The sequence below is a fragment of the Gopherus flavomarginatus genome, chromosome 18, assembly GCF_025201925.1.
Source record: "Gopherus flavomarginatus isolate rGopFla2 chromosome 18, rGopFla2.mat.asm, whole genome shotgun sequence".
Lineage (NCBI taxonomy): Eukaryota > Metazoa > Chordata > Testudines > Testudinidae > Gopherus > Gopherus flavomarginatus.
Genome location: NC_066634.1, coordinates 3,408,620 through 3,427,532, shown reverse-complemented (window position 1 = coordinate 3,427,532; position 18,913 = coordinate 3,408,620). Strand labels below are relative to the sequence as shown.

Sequence of the window (18,913 nt, the reverse complement as noted above, 5' to 3'; positions counted from 1 at the left end):
AGGGACGTGTCTCAGTTCTGGGGGTCCCTAGGGGATGGGATATAGTGGGGGGATGGGACAGGGACATGTCTCAGTTCTGGGGGTCCCTGGGGGATGGGATATAGCGGGGGAGGGGGGACAGGGACGTGTCTCAGTTCTGGGGGTCCCTAGGGGATGGGATATAGCAGGGGAGGGGGGACAGGGACGTGTCTCAGTTCTAGGGGTTCCTAGGGGATGGGATATAGTGGGGGGATGGGACAGGGACGTGTCTCAGGTCTGGGGGTCCCTAGGGGATGGGATGTAGCGGGGGGGATGGGACAGGGACGTGTCTCAGGTCTGGGGGTCCCTAGGGGATGGGATGTAGCGGGGGGGATGGGACAGGGACGTGTCTCAGTTGTGGGGGTTCCTGGGGGATGGGATATAGGGGGGGGATGGGACAGGGACGTGTCTCAGTTCTGGGGGTTCCTAGGGGATGGGATATAGTGGGGGATGGGACAGGGACGTGTCTCAGTTCTGGGGGTTCCTAGGGATGGGATATAGCGGGGGAGGGGGGACAGGGACGTGTCTCAGTTCTGGGGGTTCCTAGGGGATGGGATGTAGCGGGGGGGATGGGACAGGGACATGTCTCAGTTCTGGGGGTCCCTGGGGGATGGGATATAGCGGGGGAGGGGGGACAGGGACGTGTCTCAGTTCTGGGGGTCCCTAGGGGATGGGATATAGCAGGGGAGGGGGGACAGGGACGTGTCTCAGTTCTAGGGGTTCCTAGGGGATGGGATATAGTGGGGGGATGGGACAGGGACGTGTCTCAGGTCTGGGGGTCCCTAGGGGATGGGATGTAGCGGGGGGGATGGGACAGGGACGTGTCTCAGGTCTGGGGGTCCCTAGGGGATGGGATGTAGCGGGGGGGATGGGACAGGGACGTGTCTCAGTTGTGGGGGTTCCTGGGGGATGGGATATAGGGGGGGGATGGGACAGGGACGTGTCTCAGTTCTGGGGGTTCCTAGGGGATGGGATATAGTGGGGGGATGGGACAGGGACGTGTCTCAGTTCTGGGGGTTCCTAGGGGATGGGATATAGCGGGGGAGGGGGGACAGGGACGTGTCTCAGTTCTGGGGGTTCCTAGGGGATGGGATGTAGCGGGGGGGATGGGACAGGGACGTGTCTCAGTTCTAGGGGTTCCTAGGGGATGGGATGGAGCGGGGGGGATGGGACAGGGACGTGTCTCAGTTCTAGGGGTTCCTAGGGGATGGGATGGAGCGGGGGGGACAGGGACGTGTCTCCATTCTGGGATTCCTGCTTCCCCCACTCTCACCCCACCACGGCCTCTCCCCCACCCCTTCTCAGACTCCTCCCCCACTTTAGGCCCCTCCCCACTCCCAGGCCCTGCCCCTCCCCCTTCTTAGGCCCCACCCCCTCCCTAGACCCCCCTTAGGTCCTTCCCCTTCTGCAACCCCACCCCATCCCTAGGCCCCGCCCCCTCTCCATTCCTAGTCCCCCTCCCCACTTCCGGGCCCTCTCCTCACCCTAGCCCTGGGCCCCGCCCCCGGAGGGCTGCCCCGTCATGTGCCTGTCCCGCTCTCGCACAGAGATACCTCCCTCCCCTCCCGCCCCTTCCCTCTAGGGCTCTCCTCCTCTCCCTCCCCACAGCCCCCTGCCCGTGCCGAGAGAGGAGAGACGAGGTCCTGGCCTTTTCCGTCAGGCGGACAGCGGGCAGCCCCGGCCCGGGGTCCTCACGGGAGCTTTAAATACCGAGGCCCCAGCACGGACCGCGCCACGTGGAGCAGAGCGGGGCTGGTTGGGGCCACGTGCGGGCTTGCGAGCGGTGCGGGGCAGTGTGGCCGGGGGAGGGATAGATGGGGTGAATCGGGGGGGGGGAGGGATTGGGGGGCGCTAGGGAGGGATAGATGGGGTGAATGGGGGGAGGGATTGGGGGGCGCTAGGGAGGGATAGATGGGGTGAATCGGGGGGGAGGGATTGGGGGGCGCTAGGGAGGGATAGATGAAGGGAATGGGGGGGATCTGGGAGGGAGTTGGGGGCGGTGGCCAGGGGAGGGCTAGTTAATGGGGGGAGCCCTGGGGTCAGGGGCTGATAGGAGAAATGGGGTGACCTGGAGATGGAGGGATGAGCGGAGAGGCTTAGGGGGACGGAAATGGTGGTATCAGGGAGAGCTGGGGAGGTTTGGGGGTGGAGGGGGCTGGGTTTGTACTGGGGGTGCTGGGCACCCGATGATGTCAGCACTGGGCTCCGAATTCCTGTGAGGACATCGGTGCCTCCTGGGGACTTGACACCCTGGGGGACTGAGGGGGCTGGACTTGGGAGGGGGAGCAAGGTTGGAGAGGGGTATGACTTGCTAATGCTGCTCTCTTCTCTAGCTGCTCAGCAGTGACCCCGCCATGGACAAGTGGTGGGGTGCCCAGGCGGGGCTGCTGTCCCTGAGGAGATCCCCACCGTGATCTGACCTGGGGGAGGCTGGAGGAATGGAGCTGTGATACTGCCCTGCAGAGATCGGTGGGCACTGGGGTGCAGTGAGCCCCCTGGCTGGTAGGTATTGGGCTGCTGCTGCCCTGTGCCCCCATGGAACCCAAATACTGGGGAACCACAGGCTGGGGCAGGGGGGTCCCCAATGATGTCAGCACTGGGCTCTGAACTCCTGTGACGAAATCAGTGCCTCCTGGGGACTTGACACCCTGGGGGACTGAGGGGGTGCTGGGGGGCAGTGCACCCCCCCTTCCAGCATGACCCTGTTCTGGGGGCTCTGAGCTGGGGTGTATTGCTGACTGTGGGTCTGCTCTTCCACCAGGTGCTGTGCAGTGACTGTGGGGTGGTGCTAGGGTTGGGGGGGGTAAAAATTCGCCAAGACTATGACCTGCCCCATACTTCTGCAAGGACCTCCCTGCAGCCCCCATGACTGGTGAGTATTGGGGGTGGGGGGGAAGCAGCGTAGGTCCTACCCCCCCAAATGCTGTGAGGTGTAGGGGAGGGATATTGGGAGCATGTGGGGCTGGGGGTGGGGTTGAATGGGGGTCCTGGGGTATGTGATAGGGGGTGGGGGAGAATGTGGGGCTGGGGGTTGATGCAGATTAGGGGCTGGAAGGAAAATGAGTGGACAGGCTGGGGGTCCCCAATGATGTCAGCACTGGGCTCTGAACTCCTGTGACGAAATCAGTGCCTCCCAGGGACTTGACAACCTGGGGGACTGAGGGGGCTGTGTCTGGGATTGGGGGGGGGGCAGTGATGGATTGGGGTGCAGGGAGCTGTACAGAGGCTAATGCAGCCTATGTTTCTCTTCCAGGTGCCAAGACCCCACATGTGCTGAGGAGCCAGGATTCCTGGGTTCTTTTTCCAGTTGCCCCTGGCCCTGAGCCCTGCTGATCGGGGGGTGTGGGGTTCACGTACTCTCCTTGCTGATCCCCCTGCAGCCCCTGTCCTGCCAATAAAGTCATGTTAGTCTGAATGGAGCCCTGGGCTGAGTTGCTTGTGGTCTGGGGGGGAAGGGAGGGGAAGCATGAGGCTCACATGTTGGGGGGGGGGGAGTCCTGGGGCCCCTCCCACATCAGCTGGGAGGAAATGATCTCTGGGGCTGGGACCTTGCTCAGTGGCTGCTTGGCCTTGGTATGGTGGGGAGCAGGTACTGTGCTGCTCTGTGCCCTCTTGCCCTGGAGGTGGGGGAATGTCCCAGTCTGCCCCTCACTGGGCTGACTCCCTGCCTGGGAAGAAGAGCAGGGGGGGTGATTGGGTCAGACACGGGGGAGCTGGAGCTGACCATGCCCATGGAGAATCTGCTTAGCTGGCTGTGGGAGAAGAGGGGGTTCCCCATGTTGCCCCAAGGCTCGGGGGGGGGGGGGGGGGTCCTGTAAATTCCCCCTTGGGCTGGATTCTCAGCAGGGAGACAAGGGGCACTGGTGCTGAAGGCCTAATGTGAGGTCACAGACCTTTGGGGATGGGTGCACTAAAAGGGGGGCTGCTGGCAGCCTGGTTCCTGTCGGGGGTATAGGACAGGGCAGATTGCCTGGGTCTAGCTAAGACTTCTCGTCCTCCCCTGAGGTGGAGGGGCTGGGGTTTGCCCCAGCCTGGGCTGACAGATGCAGGGGTCAGCAACTCTTCTTTCCCCCCCACTACCTGTTGGGTTGGCAAGGATCTCTGCTCTCTGGGGTGTCTGAGCCCTTCTGCCTTAACCTGTTGGACTAGAAAAGCAGGGGTGGGCACTGTAGGCCCCCAGGGCTGGCTTGATGTGAAGGGGGCTGGAGCTGGGCCCCACCCTGGGTGAACTAGTTACTCAGGCTCTGAGTGATCCAACCCACCCTTCATGCCCTGGGTGGGTGGGGAGGGTGTTGCACCCAGGGTGGGGATGGCTGGTGCCAGCTGTGCCCCTAGTGCAGTGAGTCAATACTGGTGGCCCCTTTCACATAGGAAGCATCTGAGTGCGACCCGACCCCCCCCCCCCGCCCTTATAAATTAAAACACTTTTAAAAATATATTTCATACCATTATAAATGCTGGAGGCAAAGTGGGGTTGGGGTGGAGGCTGACAGCTTGTGACCCCTCGCATAATAACTTCACAACCCCCAGTTTGAGAACCCCTGCCCTAGTGTGTGCTGGGGTTTCCTTCCACCCATCCAGCAGGTGACTGAATGGTGGCAGCAGTGGGATGGTGCTGCTTGTCAGCACTCACGGGTGGAGAAGAGGGCCCCCCCATGTTTGAGTGTGGGTGGATTGTGGGGGGTGGGGTCCAGCTGGGGGCAAAGCCTTGGCTGTGAAGAGCAGCTGGGGGGCGGGGAAGTTACTGCCACCCATTGTCTGGGCAGCAGGTGCCCATCCCTGTCAAGCCAAGCGGCTGCAATATGGACCCCAGGTTGGGCAGAGCCCGGCTCATGGAAGTAAAAAGCCTGAGGGAGGGGAGAATCTCACGCAAGCCCTGCCCCTGTGCTCTGGGGCCAGCACTAGGGTGGTGGGGATACATTGTGGGAGGCAGGAGGTGGCTCAGGACCAGCTCCTCTCTGGCAGTCTCCTGGTTAGTTGCTGCTCTCACCACGGCAGCCCCGGGTTCAGTTCCCGGTCAGGGAAGGATTTCATTGGGGGTAGCTGAGTGGTTTGAGCATTGGCCCGCTAACCCCAGAGTTGTGAGTTCAATGCTTCAGGGGGCCGCTTAGGGATCTGGGGCAAAAATCTGCCTGGGGATTGGTCCTGCTTTGAGCAGGGGGGTGGACTAGATGCCTCCTGAGGTCCCTTCCAACCCTGCGGTTTGTTCTATGTTACTGGGGGGCTGGGCTCCCTCCACCCTGCCCACCCGTCCCAGGCTCTGAGCAGGCCCGGGGCCCATTGTTCACGCTCGGGGGCCCCCAGTGGCTCCCTGGACCCCCTGCTGATTTGGGTCGGTTCAGCCAATTCTTTCCCGCCCCATCGTCCCCCTCCCTCAGCCCCCCACGGGGAGGGGTCAACTCGAAGTGCAGAGGGAAACTGAGGCACACGCAGGCTCCATACAGATATTACAGAGCGACCCCCCATAGGGGGCGGGGCTGCAGGGCAGGAAGTGACGTGGGACGGGGGTTCCCGGAAGCGTCTGGGTCCGGCTGCGCAGGGGGAGCCCGAGCGAGGGGAGCAGGTCGGGGGGGCCCCGCCCGTCGGGGGCGTCACCTCACTCGGTCTGTGTCCTTCCAGGTCCGGCAGCGCCGCAGGGACCCGAGCTACAGGGGGACCCGGCCTCGGCCCCCCCCATCCCTCCCTGCCCCCCCGGCCTCGGCCCCCCCCATCCCTCCCTGCCCCCCCGGCCTCGGCCCCCCCCGATCCCTCCCGGCCTCGGACCCCCCCGATCCACCCCGCCCCCCCGGCCTCGGCCCCCCCGATCCATCCCGGCCTCGGACCCCCCCGATCCACCCCTGCCCCCCCGGCCTCGGCCCCCCCGATCCCTCCCTGCCCCCCCGGCCTCGGCCCCCCCGATCCCTCCCTGCCCCCCCGGCCTCGGCCCCCCTGATCCCTCCCTGCCCCCCGGCCTCGGCCCCCCCGATCCCTCCCTGCCCCCCCCCGGCCTCCGCTCCTCCCGGCCTCGGCCCCCCCCATCCCTCCCTGCCCCCCCGGCCTCCGCTCCTCCCGGCCTCGGCCCCCCCCATCCCTCCCTGCCCCCCCCCCGGCCTCGGCCCCCCCCCGATCCCTCCCTGCCCCCCCCCGGCCTCGGCCCCCCCCGATCCCTCCCCGCCCCCCCCCGGCCGCGGCCCCCCCTGATCCCTCCCTGCCCCCCCCGGCCTCGGCCCCCCCGATCCCTCCCTGCCCCCCCCGGCCTCCGCTCCTCCCGGCCTCGGCCCCCCCCCATCCCTCCCTGCCCCCCCGGCCTCGACTCCCCCATTCCTCCCTGCCCCCCCCCGGCCTCGGCCCCCCCGATCCCTCTCCGCTCCCCCCGGCATCGGCCCCCCCCCGGCCTCGGCCCCCCTGATCCCTCTCCGCTCCCCCCCGGCCTCGGCCCCCCCCAGATCCACCCCTTCCCCCCGCCCTCGGCCCCCCCGATCCATCCCGGCCTCGGCCCCCCCCATCCCTCCCTGCCCCCCCCCGGCCTCGGCCCCCCCGATCCCTCCCCGGTCTCCGCTCCTCCCGGCCTCGGCCCTCCCGATCCCTTCTGGGCCCCCCAGCCTCAACCCCCCAATCCCTCCCTGCCCCCCACGCCTGTGCCCCTACCCCTCTTGGCTCCCCAGCCGTACCCCTGCCCCCCAGCTGTACAGCCCCCCCTTCTAACCCTCCTGTCCCCCTCTCAGAGCTTCCTGCCCCCGATTGCCCAGCCTCTCCCTTCTGACCCCCTCCAGCCCCTCTCTCAAAGCCCCCTAGCTGGTCACTGCCACCCCCCCCACCTCGCCGGCTGGTCCCCGTGTCCAGGAGGCAGCCAGCAGCATCTGAGCCCCGGCCGGCTGAGCCCCCTCCCCACGGGGGAACATGGTGAGACAGGGGTTTGGGGGGAGGTTCCCCAGTTGCCTGGTGGCCTCAGTGCCCCGGGGGAGGGGGTTGTGGCTGGGCAATGTGACACCCCATGTCTCTGTCCCTAGCACCCCGTCCCCGCAGAGCTGGGAGCCCCCGGATCCTGACATGGCCACGCCAGGCTCTGACCTGCCGCTGGGTGAGTGACCGCCACGTGGGGAGTATAGGGGAGCTACTGGGGAACCCAGGCGTCCGGGCGGCTACAGGCGTCCCCGCCTCCTCCCTGCCCGTGTCCTACCTCCCCTGCTGAGGGACCCAGGCGTCCGGGCAGCTACAGGCATCCCCGCCTCCTCCCTGCCCATGTCCTACCTCCCCTGCTGAGGGACCCAGGCGTCCGGGCAGCTACAGGCACCCCACACACCCATGTCCTACCTCCCCTGCTGAGGGACTCAGGCATCCGGGCAGCTACAGGCCAATTCCTCGGTGTCAGCTCCCCTGCTGAGGGACCCAGGCGTCCGGGCAGCTACAGGCATCCCCGCCTCCTCCCTGCCCATGTCCTACCTCCCCTGCTGAGGGACCCAGGCGTCCGAGCAGCTACAGGCACCCCACACACCCATGTCCTACCTCCCCTGCTGAGGGACTCAGGCATCCGGGCAGCTACAGGCCAATTCCCCGGTGTCAGCTCCCCTGCTGAGGGACCCAGGCGTCCGGGCTTTTCCCCCCTGTCACAGCCCCCGCAGAGGAACCCATGTGTCTGGGCAGCTGCGGACACATGCCCCAATCGAGAACCCCCCAGTAACCCATCCCTCTCCCTGCCCCCAGAGGATGGGGAGCCTCTGCCCCCCAACTCCCCTGGAGCCCCCTGGACCCAGGTGAAGGAGGAGGGGCCCCTGTCGAGGCCAGAGGCAGCGCTAACCCCAGAGACCGAGGTGCTGGGCACTGATGGGGAGGGGTCGACGCACAGTGCTGGTGAGAGGGCTGGGGGGGCACTGGGGGTGGGGGACAGAGTGGGGTTGGCATGGAAGGGCCTGGGCCCCATGAAACTGTGTGGGGCGCCGAGGGGCTCCATGGAGGGGTGGTTTAGTGTGGGGCTGTGAGGGGGGGCACCAGGGGGGGTCTGGCGGCTCTCACCCCCCCTCACCCCCAGCGGAGGAGCCGGAGTGGCAGCAGAAGAAGGGGCCGGGCGGGGGTTGCTAGGTGTGGGGCTGGGCGGGGGGCACCGAGGGGGGTCAGGCGGCTCTCACCCCCTCTTGCCCCCAGCAGAGGAGCCGGAGCGGCGGCAGAAGAAGGGGCCGGGTGGGGGTTGTTCAGTGGGGGGCTGGGCGGGGGGCACCGGGGGGGGTCTGGGGGCTCTCATCTCCCCTCACCCCCAGCGGAGGAGCCGGAGCGGCAGCAGAAGAAGGGGCCGGGCGGGGGTGGCCGTGGGGGTTGCTAGGTGTGGGGCTGGGCGGGGGGCACTGGGGGGTCAGGCGGCTCTCACCCCCCCTCGCCCCCAGCGGAGGAGCCGGAGCGGCGGCGGAAGAAGGGGCCGGCGCCGAAGATGCTGGGCACGGAGCTGTGCAGCGTCTGCGGGGACAAGGCCTCGGGCTTCCACTACAACGTGCTGAGCTGCGAGGGCTGCAAGGGCTTCTTTCGGCGCAGCGTGATGAAGGGGGCGCAGTACGTGTGCCGGGGCGCCGGGCACTGCCACATGGACATGTACATGCGCCGAAAGTGCCAGCTCTGCCGTCTGCGCAAGTGCCACCAGGCCGGCATGCGCGAGCAGTGTGAGTCCTGCCCGGGGGGCACCAGGAAGGGTAGAAGAGGCTTGGGGGGGAGATTGGGGGGCACCAGGGAGGGTCTGGGGGGGCAGGGGGCACCAGGAAGGGTAGAAGAGGCTTGGGGGGGAGATTGGGGGGCACCAGGGAGGGTCTGGGGGGGCAGGGGGCACTGGGGGGCTTTGGGGAGAGATTGGGGGGCACAGGGGAGGGTGCGGTGGGGGCACTGGGGGGTTTTGGGGAGAGATTGGGGGGCACCAGGGAAGGTGGGGGGTTAGGGGGCACCAGGAAGGGTAGGAGAGGCTTGGGGGAGAGATTGGGGGGCACCAGGGAAGGTCTGGGGGGGCAGGGGGCACTGGGGGGCTTTGGAGAGAGATTGGGGGGTACAGGGGAGGGAGGGGTAGGGGGCACTGGGGGGCTTTGGGGAGAGATTGGGGGGCACCGAGGAGGGTGTGGGGGGCTTTGGGGGGTGAGTGGAGGGCACCAGGAAGGTGTAGGGGGGCAGGGAGCACTGGGGAGGTTGATGGGGGCTCTGGGGAGGTTTTGGGCCCCCCCGACCCTGCTCCCCCCCTTTCCAGGTGTGCTTTCGGAGGAGCAGCTGCGGAAGAAGAAGGGGCGGCGGCAGCAGCAGAAGGGGGCAGGGGGGGAGGCGCCGCTGCCCCGGGTGCCCCCCCTGCCCCCCACGCCCCTCGCCGAGCCGGCTCGGCTCAGCCCCCAGCAGGAGCTCATGATCCAGCAGCTGGTGGCAGCCCAGCAGCAGTGTAACAAGCGCTCCTTCAGTGACCAGCCCAAAGTCACGGTGAGGGGCCACGCTGGGGCCGGGGGGGGGCTCCCCAGCTCGCTACCAGCCTCCACCCCCCACACCCGCCGTGTCTCCCACTCAGCCCCACAAGCGCCGTTAACCTTTCGTCTTGCAAAGCATGGAGGGAAACTGAGGCACGCAGGGGTGGCGTAAAAATATTACCAAGAATTCCCACTTTGTTACAGGGTGTCCCCCAAGCACCCCATCTGGGCCTCATGAGGAGGGTGCTGTGCCTGGCTTCCCCCCCAGATCTGGGCATCACTGGGGCATCAGCCCACCGCCTCCATGTCTGGGAGGCCCTGTGGTGCTCCCAACGCGGGGCAGGGTCGGGGCTGTCCCTGGTATCCAGAACTGGGTGCCCTTTGGGATGCTCTGTGTCTCACTGCCCCCCTGTCCTCCTCGTCCCCCCCAGCCGTGGCCCCTGGGCACCGACCCCAACAGCCGGGAGGCCCGACAGCAGCGCTTCGCCCACTTCACCGAGCTGGCCATCATCTCGGTGCAGGAGATCGTCGACTTCGCCAAGCAGGTGCCCGGCTTCTTGCAGCTCACGAGGGAGGACCAGATCGCGCTGCTCAAGGCCTGCACCATTGAGGTGAATGGGGTGGGGCAGGGGTGGGCAGGGAGGGGGCCAGCATGTAGGTCACTTCCCGTCTCTGTCTGCGTGCACTGCAGCAAGCCATAACTTTCCTCCTACCAGCCTTGGTTACACTAGTTTTTCCCCCCCCCCGAAATGTGCATCCTGTACTGGCCAGCCCTCCCCTGGACCATACACTTTATGTAAAGTCCGTTATTGCTTTATCAGAAAAAATACACACGTAACTTACCACCCCAAATGGAGTTTCCCCAACACTTCAAAACCCAAAACCCGCTGGATTAGATAAAACAGTAAAACACGTTAGTTAAGGACTGAGAGATTTTAAGTGAGTCTGCGTCATGAGGCCATGATGTCTGTACTATTATGGTCCCCACTTTTACAAGCCTATGATAAATTTTGTACAAATTTTGTCTCGTTAGGTATCATTTTAAAAAAAAACCTCATAATCTGCTGAACATTAGTGTCACGGTAAAATATGTGTATCGACATTGTATGTGAAGCTATAAGTGTCCACTGTATAACATTCCTGTAACATGTTCCAAGGTTAGAAAAGTGGGCTCAAAGCAGTTCTTCAGAGACAAAGACGCACTGGTGCCCCCAGCCAGGTATCAGCGTAATCAATTAAGAACATAAGAACGGCCAAACTGGGTCAGACCAAAGGTCCATCTAGCCCAGTATCCTGTCTTCCGACAGTGGCCAGTGCTGGGTGCTCCAGAGGGAATGAACAGCACAGGGAATCATCAAGTGATCCAACCCCTGTCGTCTATTCCCAGCTTCTGGCAAACAGAGGCTGGGGACACCATCCATGCCCAGCCTGGCTAATAGCCATTGATGGACCTGTCCTTCATTAATGTATCTAGTCCTTTTTTGAACCTTATTATGGTCTTGACCTTCACAACATCCTCTGGCAAGGAGTTCCACGGGTTGACTGTGCATTGTGTGAAGAAATACTTTCTTTTGTTTGTGTTAAACTGCTGCCTGTTCATTTCATTTGGTGACCTCTAGTTCTTGTGTTATGAGAAGGAGTAAATAACACGTCCTGATTTACTTTCTCCGCACCAGCCATGATTTTATAGACCTCAAGGATATCTCTCCTTAGTCATCTCTTTTCCAAGCTGAAAAGTCCCCGTCTGATTAATCTCTCCTCATCCAGAAGCCGTTCCATCCCCCAATCATTTTTGTTGCCCTTTTCTGAACCTTTTCCAATTTCAGTATGGCTTTTTGGAGATGGGGCAACCACACCTGCTCACAGTATTCGAGGTGTGGGCGGACCACGGATTTATATAGAGGCAACATGATATTTTCTGTCTGATTACCTATTCCTTTCCTAATGACTCCCACCATTCTCTTCGGTTTTTTGATGCCGCTGTTTTCGGAGAACTCTCCACATTGACGCCCAGATCTCTTTCTTGAGGGGTAACAGCTAATTTAGACCCCATCATTTTATACGTATAGTGATTATGTTCTCCGACGTGCATCACTTTGCATTTAACAACGTTGAATTTCATCTGCCATTTTGTTGCCCAGTCGCCCAGTTTTGAGAGATCCCTTTGTTGCTCTTCACAGTCTGTCTGGGACTTAACTATCTTGAGTAGTTTTGTATCATCTGCAAATTTTGCTACCTCAAGGTTCACTCCTTTTTCCAGAATATGTTGAATAGGACTGGGCTCAGAACAGACCCCTGGGGGAACCCACTATTTACCTCTCCATTCTGAAAACTGATCATTTATACCTACCCTTTGTTTCCTGTCTTTGAACCAGTTACCAATCCATGACAGAACCTTCCCTCTTATCCCATGACAACTCACTTTGCTTAAGAGCCTTTGGTGAGGGACCTTGTCAAAGGGTTTCTGAAAATCTAAGTACACTATATCCACTGGATCCCTGTTGTCCACATGCTTGTTGACCCCCCTCAAAGAATTCTAGTAGATTAGTGAGGTGTGATTTTCCTTTACAAAAGTCACGCTGATGCTTCCCCAACAAATCATATTCATTGATGTGTCTGGCAATTTTGTTTCAACCGGTTTGTCTGGTACTGAAGTCAGACTTACTGGCCTATAATTGCCAGGATCACCTCTGGAGCCCTTTTTAAAAATTGGCATCACATTAGATACCCTCCAGTCACCTGGTACAGAAGCAGGTTTAAGTGATAGGTTACAAACTACAGTTAGTCGTTCTGTAATTTCACATTTGAGTTCCTTCTGAACTCTTGGGTGAATACCATCTGGTCCCGGTGATTTTTTATTGTTTAGTTTATGGTTTTTTTTTTCCCAAAACCTCCTCTACTGACACCTCAATCTGGGACAGTTCCTCAGATCTGTCACCTAAAAAGAACGGCTCAAGTGTGGGAATCTCCCTCCCATCCTCAGCCGTGAAGACCGATGCAAATAATTCATTTAGTTTCTCCGCGATGGCCTTATCGTCCTTCGGACAATCACCTAGTGAGACGGTTGTTCAGTTGGCAGGAAGGAAGGTGTCGACACTTACAAGTTTTGCCAACATTGGTGCTAGCATAGCCACGGCCTAAGAGATGTACGTTGCATCACAGGAGCGTATCAAACGGCCCGTCCACAAGAGATGGCTTGTCGCCTGCGCCCCAGCGGGGGTAACCCTCAAAGAAGGGAGAGGGAGACACTGACCTCCACTCACCCCGCTCCTGTGACTCTCTCTCGGCTCATGACATCGGTGACTCTCCAAAGAACTGACTGCAGTGGGAGCGGTCACAGGCTGGAAGGAAACCGAGCCTGTGACATTGACAGCAGCATCTGGGGACACAGAACTTTTGCTGTTAAGGCCACGTCGTTTGTGGAGTTAGGCAGGAGCTCGCGCATCCAAATCAGGTTTTCTGTAATTACCAGACGTACCTCATGTTTTGTCTGAACCAGCCGGTTCTGACGGGAGTGTGCGGGAAAACTCTGTTTGGGGATAACGAGGCTGGTGCATACATCTGCCCCTGCACTTTCAGTTCAAACCGATTTGTACCGAAAAATTCCCAGGTTTTACAAAAAGTATTCCTCCTTCCCCTCCCCCAATTTTCACCCAACTTTTTTTATCATTCAATATATATCAAAAAGAACTTGTTTTATTAGGAAAACGCAGGGCATTGCACGAGATCGATGTGTTACGGTAACAGGTTAAGCTGTGTGGAGATGCGAAGCTGCCTGTTGAAATAAGGCACTGGTGAGGCCACACCTGGAATATCACGTCCAGTTGTGGGCCCCCCACTACAAAAGGGATGTGGACAAATTGGAGAGAGTCCAGCGGAGGGTAACGAAAATGATCAGGGGGCTGGAGCACGTGACTTAGGAGGAGAGGCTGAGGGAACTGGGGTTATATAGTCTGCAGAAGAGAAGAGTGGGGGGGATTTGATAGCCGCCTTCAACTACCAGAATGGGGTTTCCAAAGAGGCTGGAGCTCGGCTGTTCTCAGTGGTACCAGATGACAGAACAAGGAGCAATGGTCTCAGGCTGCAGTGGGCGAGGTCCAGGCTGGATATTAGGAAATGCTATTTCACTAGGAGGGTGGTGACGCACTGGAATGGGTTACGAGGGGAGGTGGTGGAATCTCCATCCTTAGAGGTGTTTAAGGCCCGGCTTGACAAAGCCCTGGCTGGGATGATTTAGTTGGGGTTGGCCCTGTTTTGAGCCGGGCGTGGGACTAGATACCTCCTGAAGCCTCTTCCAACCCTAATCTTCTATGAGTCTATGATTAACCTAGAAGATGCACGCAATAAATGGGCCTGCACGCAAGCTCTGACGTGCATGCACCTCTGAACGCAACGCTGCATCGCACGCCCACCACACCCACGCTTCAAACTGGTAGCAGAGGCCGGAGTAAAGAGCTGATGCACTAAAACGGGAAGAAGCAGGAAATCGGTCTCAGGATCCGTATCCCAAAGTTACAGAAAAAGATCCCAGGTGGGAGTGGGTCTAGAGTTCGGTTTTAGGTCTGCAGCAAAGCACGTTGGCGAACGGAATTCAAAGCATTCATCCCCTGGATACTCTTTTCCCCGCGTCTTTCCGTCCACCGCAATAAACTCCGACATTTACCGGGAACAATGAATCGTTTTTTTGCCCTGATTTTCACCTGCCGCGGTGGTTGTGGAAAGAAACACCGATACGTTCCTGGGGAAAATGCAATCAAATCCAACCTGAAAACAGAGGGCCCTTGGCAGCCGTTGTTTCCTTTGGTGGACTTTTGAGCTCAGCAGGGCGATGGGCTGTACAAGACGCACATTTCTGGGGGAACGAGGCTGGGCCTCAGAATTGGCGGAGGTGGCCCCGTGTGACCGGTCAGAGGGCCCGTGTGTTGAGCTGGGAGGCTGAAGGCGGCGGGAGTGGGCCTGATCTCGGAGCAGTGTAAAAGGGGCTCCGGGCCTGAGCGTTACGGGGACCCCGCTGTTCAGAGGCATAAGGGTCAGGAATGGTTACAAGGAAAGCCAAGAGAAGATGGTTGCTGGTGCCTGAGTGAACAAGCCAGATCAGATGCAAGCAGAGATGCTCACCCCGTGCTCTCCTGGATCGCGCTTCTCAGGCCAGGGTCCCTTCTGTGGTTCGCCGGCTGCTTATTGCTCCAGGGACTGTGAACTCGATGGGCGGGGAGGGGGGGCTTGTCCCCCTGTTTTCAGAGTGTCCGTCTCCCTCGTGAAAACCATTTCCAGCGGCGATGCAGGAGATGGTGGAAGGATGTTCCCTGCTGCTTTTTCCTCCCCTCCCTGAGCACCCTTTGGCGCCCTGCCTGCTGTGTCTAAGCAGTGCTCGTGTCCCTTGGTTTGAGTGTGGCCCGTTTGCGCCCCCGCTCTGTGCGGGATGAGAGTGAATAACACCGCCCGGGGGAACCTGTCATGGCACCGCTGTCACGGAGTCCCTGGGCAATGCTCTGGAACTGCTCCCTACAAAGCCAGGCAGGACTTTGGTGATGTCTGCTCTCTGTGAACAGACTGTTTTCAGGGCCAGAACCTCACATGGCTTCCACCTTCCTGGGTCTGACCCCGGAGCATTCAACATCCCCGTCCCCCCGTGTGCTTCCCGCAGCGAGAGCGCCAGGTGGGGCCTGGGGGAGCCAGAGGGCCGTGCCCCCCCAACTTCGCAGTCAGACATGACTCTCAGCCAGCCAGTAAAACAGACTGTGTTCCTGTCATCAAATAAACCTAACACAGATCTTGTAGGTACAGAGAACGGGACCCCTCAGCCGGGTCCATTCTGGGGGGCAGTGAGCCAGACCCCCACGTCTGCACTTCAGTGCTCGTCCCCAGCCAGCTCCAAACTGACTCACCCTCCAGCACCTCCTCCTCTGCTTTGTCCCTTTGCTGGGCCAGGAGGTCACCTGATTCCTTTGTTCTCCAACACCTTTAGCTATCACCTTGCAGGGGGGAAGGGCCTCGGCCATTAGTTGCCAGGAGACAGAGTGTGGGCCATTTATGTGCACTGGCCCTTTGCTCTGCAACAATCACACCCCTTTATCCCACCACCTAGAGACTTAAGAAATGCATGGGGGAAACTGAGGCACACCTACACTATTCAGAGGAACCATTAAGAACAGTCCCACTTCATCGCGGCCGCCCTGGGACAGTAACGACCGGCACCGTTGGGTGTGTGCAAACGATGCCTCACGAGATGAACTCTGTGCAAAGATGGTTATGCTCGTGTGTAGGGGACCGGGGGGCAGATCATGCTTAAAGCCTCCAGGTCCTGGGGAGGGTGGTCACATCTCCCTCTCTGTGGTGGTGTGTAGTGGGGGAGATGGGTGCGTTGGGGGCTCTGCCATGTCAGGGGGGATCTCACACCTGCCCCTGCCTCCCCCAGATCATGCTGTTGGAGACGGCTCGGCGCTACAACCATGAGACGGAGAGCATCACCTTCCTGAAAGACTTCACCTACAGCAAGGATGACTTCCACCGTGCAGGTGCGAGGGGTGGCTGGGGGTTCCCTGGGGGCTGCGGGGGTGCAGGAACCTCCCCAGATGCACTGCGGGTTCCAGGAGGTCGTGGGGGCTCCCAGGGTGTAGGGTCTGACCCGCCCCCAGCCCCGTGTGTCTTCCCCCCAGGGCTGCAGGTGGAATTCATCAACCCCATCTTCGAGTTCTCACGGGCCATGCGGCGGCTGCAGCTGGACGACGCCGAGTTCGCCTTGCTCATCGCCATCGACATGTTCTCGGCCGACCGGCCCAACGTGCAGCAGCACGGCCAGGTGGAGGCGCTGCAGCTGCCCTACGTCGAGGCCCTGCACGCCTACACCCTCATCAAGCGCCCGCAGGTACCCGCGGGCATGGAGCTCTCCTTCCCCTCCCCTGGGCCGGGGGGTGTTCTGGGACACCCCCCCCCACGGACCCCCCCCCCCCCCAGGACCGGCTGATGTTCCTGCGGATCCTGGGGCGGTGGGGGGAGCTGTGGGGTGGCGGGAAGGGAGGTGGGGGGAGCTGTGGGGCAGGGGCTTTGCGGACCCCCCACACACACTGACCGTCCCCCCAGGACCGGCTGATGTTCCCGCGGATGCTAATGAAGCTGGTCGCCCTGCGCACGCTCAGCAGCGTCCACTCCGAGCAGGTGTTCGCCCTCCGCCTCCAGGACAAGAAGCTGCCCCCACTGCTCTCCGAAATCTGGGATGTGCACGAGTAAAGGGGGGCTGGGACCTACCCCCCCCCAACGCAGACTGCAGGGACCCCCTCCCAGCCAGACCCCCCCGAGGGGCCTCCATGGACAGAGCATCCCCATCACTGCCTGCAGGGGGCACTGTGTGCTCCATTCCCCCCCAAACCGGGGACCCCTCCAGCTGGGGGAGTGGGCGGGCAGCCTCAGAGACTATGGGGGGCTGCCGTGGGTCAGCCCAGCCCCATCCCCTGATCTGGGGAGGGCTACGAAGCACTTTTCTCTGCCCTGCGCCCACTTATCTGCCCCGGGGGAGCCTGCCAGGGGGTGGTGGGGTGAGGGCTTGAGGGCTGAGTTGACCCCAGCCCCGTGCTGGAGCGTGGAGCTGGGGGCCCCCCCTCTGCCGACACCAACAGCTGTATTTATTGGGGGGTCATCACAGGGGTGGTGCAGTGACCCCTCCCCCCAACCTGAGGCCCTCCCAGCAGATAGGACCCTGCCCCCCATGCTGCTTCCTGCTGTGCACAGGTCGTGAGCGCCCACCCCGCTGGACTCGGGCTGCATGGATGGGGCGGCTGGGAGTGCCCCAAATAAAGCAAATCATGGCACAGCAGTTTGTGTGTTTGTGTGTGTGCTGGGGGGGCCAGGAGCCAGGTTCTTTCCCTGGCTCTGGGAGGGGAGTGGGGGCTAGTGGTAAGAGCAGGGGGGGCTGGGAGCCAGGACCCCTGGGTTCTTTCCTTGGGAGGGGAGTGGGGGCTGGTGGTTAGAGCGGGTGGGGGGGCTGGGAGCCAGGACTCCTGGGTTATTTCCTTGGGAGGGGAGTGGGGGCTGGTGGTTAGAGCGGGGGGGGGGGCTGGGAGCTAGGACTCCTGGGTTCTTTCCCTGGCTCTGGGAGGAGAGTGGGGGCTGGTGGTTAGAGTAGGGGGGCTGGGAGCCAGGACTCCTGGGTTCTTTCCCTGGCTCTGGGAGGAGAGTGGGGGCTAGTGGTAAGAGCGGGGGGGCGGGGGCTGGGAGTCAGAACTCCTAGGTTCTCTCCCCAGAAATCAGGGGGGGCGGAGGGAGACAGCCCTGGGCGGGGTGGGTGTTTGCAGAGAGCCAGACTCCAGTTCCACGCCCCTCCCAATAATCTCCTGATGGGAAAATCCTCCAGGTTCCTGGAAATCTGGGGAATTCCCGCTGGGCCCAGCCTGGCTTCCGGCACCAGCCAGCAGGGGCGCTGCGGCTCCGTGCCCCCGCAGCCCTGACTCCCAGCCCCAGGCTGCTCCAGGCCTGGCCTCTCCCTGCAGGGGCAGCTCTAGGGGGGCAAGGGTCTCTGGGGGGAGAGGAGGGTGCTGGCTGTAGGGGGAGTTGGGGGGCAGGGGTCACTGAGGGCAGGACAGGGGCACTGGCTGTGAGGGGAACTGGGGGGGTGCAATGTCACTGGGAAAAGGGGGGCACTGGCTGTGGGGGGGTAGGGTCACTGGGGGAAGGGCTGGGGTGCTGGTTGTAAGGGGAACTGGGGAGTGCAGGGGGCATTATGGGGAGGGGCACTGGCTGTGGGGGGGTGCAGAGGTCATTGTGGGGAGCTTGGGGCACTGGCTGTGAGGGGAGCTGGGGGGAAGGGCAGGGGTGCTGGCTTTGGGGAGAAATGGGTGCAGAGGTCCCTGGGGGCAGGGGGGGTAGCGCCAAGCCACTCCAACCCCAGATGGAATTGAGGGGCTGGCAGCTAGCATGCTACCTTCCCTTACCCCATGGAGTGCCCTCGGCCTGCCCCCCAGCTCTGGCACCTCGAAGAGGGGATTCCTCGTCTCTTAGGCTGGGAGCTGGAAACCCTGGGAGGGTGGAGTTTGTGTGGGGGGGAGAAATGCCCGTTGCTTTGCTTCCCCCCCGCCACCCCACCAGCAGGGCACGGGCAGCCTGGCTGGGATGGAGCAGGGGGACTTTCCAGGATCCTTGACTCTGGGAATGGAGTTGGGGCTAGTGGTTAGAGTGGTCCGGGGCGTTGGGAGCCAGGACTCCTGGGTTTGCTCCTGGCTCTGGCTCAGGGGTGGGGGCTGGTAACCAGGACTCCTGGGTTCTCTCCTGACTCGGTCCAGATGAGATCCAAAGATGGGGGAGAAGCACTAGGAGAGAAGCGGGGTGGAGGTGGGGATACATGGGGGGAACTCAGTCGGGGCTGGCTGAGCTCCCTCTACTCTCCCCAATAGCCCTCACGTGGCCCCTCGAGCGAGGAGTCGGCCCCATGCAGGGCAGCAGGCCTGGGAGTTGTGGGGGCAGGAGTTGGGCAGAAGGGGGCCTGGCAGATGAGGGGGGGA

The 18,913-nt window shown here is 61.9% G+C and overlaps 1 protein-coding gene, 1 long non-coding RNA gene and 3 other non-coding genes across 7 annotated transcripts; all 5 read left to right on the top strand.

Annotated features, from left to right (window-relative positions):
* Nucleotides 1–1,498: 1,498 nt before the first annotated feature.
* On the top strand, nucleotides 1,499–3,433 carry LOC127036913 (uncharacterized). The gene is made up of 4 exons (XR_007770255.1): nucleotides 1,499–1,801; nucleotides 2,352–2,520; nucleotides 2,780–2,890; nucleotides 3,272–3,433. It is a non-coding gene; the product is annotated as an uncharacterized LOC127036913 (long non-coding RNA).
* Nucleotides 2,197–2,287, top strand: LOC127037202 (small nucleolar RNA SNORD88). Its single transcript, XR_007770315.1, has one exon. It is a non-coding gene; the product is annotated as a small nucleolar RNA SNORD88 (small nucleolar RNA).
* LOC127037203 (small nucleolar RNA SNORD88) lies at nucleotides 2,595–2,685 on the top strand. The gene has a single exon (XR_007770316.1). It is a non-coding gene; the product is annotated as a small nucleolar RNA SNORD88 (small nucleolar RNA).
* On the top strand, nucleotides 3,096–3,186 carry LOC127037201 (small nucleolar RNA SNORD88). Its single transcript, XR_007770314.1, has one exon. It is a non-coding gene; the product is annotated as a small nucleolar RNA SNORD88 (small nucleolar RNA).
* A 3,241-nt stretch (nucleotides 3,434–6,674) lies between the features above and the next one.
* NR1H2 (nuclear receptor subfamily 1 group H member 2) lies at nucleotides 6,675–17,232 on the top strand. Of its 3 annotated transcripts, none has more exons than XM_050928191.1 (9): nucleotides 6,675–6,900; nucleotides 7,008–7,078; nucleotides 7,702–7,848; nucleotides 8,376–8,645; nucleotides 9,215–9,435; nucleotides 9,851–10,030; nucleotides 15,838–15,937; nucleotides 16,079–16,287; nucleotides 16,377–16,496. In XM_050928191.1, the coding sequence occupies exons 2-9, from the start codon at nucleotides 7,048–7,050 to the stop codon at nucleotides 16,488–16,490; spliced, it is 1,272 nt and encodes a 423-aa protein (XP_050784148.1). In that variant the 5' UTR covers nucleotides 6,675–6,900; nucleotides 7,008–7,047; the 3' UTR covers nucleotides 16,491–16,496. The 3 variants fall into 3 exon arrangements, with proteins under 3 accessions (XP_050784148.1, XP_050784147.1, XP_050784149.1); XM_050928190.1 differs by lacking the exon at nucleotides 16,377–16,496 and adding an exon at nucleotides 16,503–17,232 and having other exon boundaries at nucleotides 6,677–6,900; XM_050928192.1 differs by lacking the exons at nucleotides 7,702–7,848; nucleotides 16,377–16,496 and adding an exon at nucleotides 16,503–17,232 and having other exon boundaries at nucleotides 6,677–6,900.
* Nucleotides 17,233–18,913: the final 1,681 nt, after the last annotated feature.

What these genes read in the sequence shown, in the direction of transcription:
- NR1H2 (XM_050928190.1), top strand. Translation starts at nt 7,048, where the DNA reads ATGGCCACGCCAGGCTCTGACCTGCCGCTGG. An exon ending in TCAAGGCCTGCACCATTGAG is followed by an intron (nt 10,031 to 15,837) that starts GTGAATGGGGTG and finishes TGCCTCCCCCAG; the next exon opens with ATCATGCTGTTGGAGACGGC. An exon ending in CCCTCATCAAGCGCCCGCAG is followed by an intron (nt 16,288 to 16,502) that starts GTACCCGCGGGC and finishes CCGTCCCCCCAG; the next exon opens with GACCGGCTGATGTTCCCGCG.